General features: G+C 65.7%; 1 protein-coding gene across 1 annotated transcript; it reads left to right on the top strand.

The window, feature by feature from the left end:
- Positions 1–166: 166 nt before the first annotated feature.
- Positions 167–1,042, top strand: LOC113979603 (HLA class II histocompatibility antigen, DRB1-16 beta chain-like; the record flags this gene model as incomplete). The annotated part of the gene is made up of 2 exons (XM_027706946.1): positions 167–257; positions 773–1,042. Coding segments are annotated over exons 1-2 (355 nt in total), but the record flags the coding sequence as incomplete, so codon positions are not given.
- Positions 1,043–1,728: the final 686 nt, after the last annotated feature.

Below are 1,728 nucleotides of genomic sequence, written 5' to 3'. Positions count from 1 at the left end.
CCGCGCCCAATCCCAGCGCGCCGCGCTGATGACTCATCAGTCGCCGGCAAGAACAGGCCACAACACGGCCCCAAACCGGAGCCGCACTTGGCGCTCTCAGCCAATCCGAGCGCGCCCAAAAACCCCCCAAAATGTCCCAGCCTGGCTGCTTTTGGGGTGCCCGGCGCTGGGCATGGAGCGTGTGCGGGGAGCTGGGGCCGTGCTGGCGGTGCTGGTGGTGCTGGGAGCCCCCCCGGCTGCGGGCGAGGAGCTGTCGGGTGAGCGGGGGGGGGCGGGCAGGGGGTGGGGTGGGCAAGGGGGGGCAAGAGGGGAGAAAAGAGGGGGTGGGAGCCCCAAAAAAGTGAGCGTGAGGGGGGTGGGAAGTCCCTGAGTGAGTGGGACGGGGGTGGGAGCCCCAAAGTGAGGGTGGGGGGGTCTGGTGATTGGGGGGACGGTGAGAAAGTGGTGGGAGAGGGGGGAAAGGGGGTGTGGGAGAGCAGGCAGAGGGGTGCACTGGGGGTCCCTGGGTGTCCCTTGAGCCCTGGAGCGGTTCCCTGGGGCTCTGGGGGGGGTGGGATCGGCATTGGTGGTGTCCCCAACCCCCCTGTCCATCCCCGGGGGGCTGATGGGGGGTTCCCCCCCAGCCAAGAGCCGGTGCTGGGGCGTCCGTGGGGCAGAGGGGGGGTGGGAAAGGGGGTTCCGGGGTGGCCCCCTGAGCTCCCACCCTGCTTTGGGGCGCTGAGGGATGATGGGGGGGACGGGGCACCCCCTGACCCATGTCCTGCACACACAGGGGTGTTCCAGTGGCTGGGAAAGAACGAGTGTTACTTTATCAATGGCACCGAGCGGGTGAGGTTCGTGCAGAGGTACATCTACAACCGGGAGCAGTACATGCACTTTGACAGCGATGTGGGGGTCTTTGTGGGGGACACCCCGTTTGGGGAGATCCAGGCCAGGTACTGGAACAGCCAACAGGATGGGCTGGAGTACAGACGGTCTGCGGTGGACTGGTTCTGCCGGGTCAGCTACGAGGTGTCCACCCTGTTCCTGGTGAACCGCAGAGGTGAGCGTGGGGCAGAGCGAGTCCCCTCGACCCCTGACCCAGGAAAGACCCTGGAGCCCCTCAAACCCTCCCTGGGAATCATCCCAGACCCCTCAGCCCTCCCTGCGCCCCTCCCGTGGCTTTTTGCCCCCTCCCAGTTCTTCCCAGTCCATCCCAGTCTCTCCCAGTGCTTCCAAAGCCCCCTAGCCTCTCCTAGTCCATTCCAGTTTTTCAGAGTCCATCCCAGTCCATCCCAGTCCATCCCAGTGCCCCTCCGCGTCTCCACGCGTCGATGCCCCCGAGCTCCCGCCCCTCAGCCAATGGCAGCGCGTGTCTCTGATGACGCTCCAGTTGCCAGGCAGACCCAAAGCAAACACTTCCCTCACCACCACTCAGCCTCCCAGGCCCGAGCGCTTCCTTCCCAGGCCACACCAGTCCCTCCCAGTCACTCCCAGTCCATCCCAGTCACTCCCAGTTTCTCTCACTCCATTCCCAGACCCTCTCAGTCCATTCCCAGTCGTTCTCACTTCACTCCCACATCTCCCAACTCTCTCCCCACTGCCCCCCCAGCCCAGCCCCTTCTAACCCACTCTATTCCCAGTCCCTCCCACTGCCATCCCAGTCCCTCCCAATGTCCTCCAAGCCCTCTCCCCTCCCTCTCAGTGCCCCCCAGCTGAGCCCAGTGTCTCCCCCGTCCCTCCCAGTGC

Source organism: Neopelma chrysocephalum, unplaced genomic scaffold (genome assembly GCF_003984885.1).
Source record: "Neopelma chrysocephalum unplaced genomic scaffold, ASM398488v2 Primary Assembly neopelma1_85659, whole genome shotgun sequence".
Taxonomy (NCBI): domain Eukaryota; kingdom Metazoa; phylum Chordata; class Aves; order Passeriformes; family Pipridae; genus Neopelma; species Neopelma chrysocephalum.
Note: the sequence above shows the minus strand (reverse complement) of the source record. Positions and strands in the feature narration are given on the sequence as shown.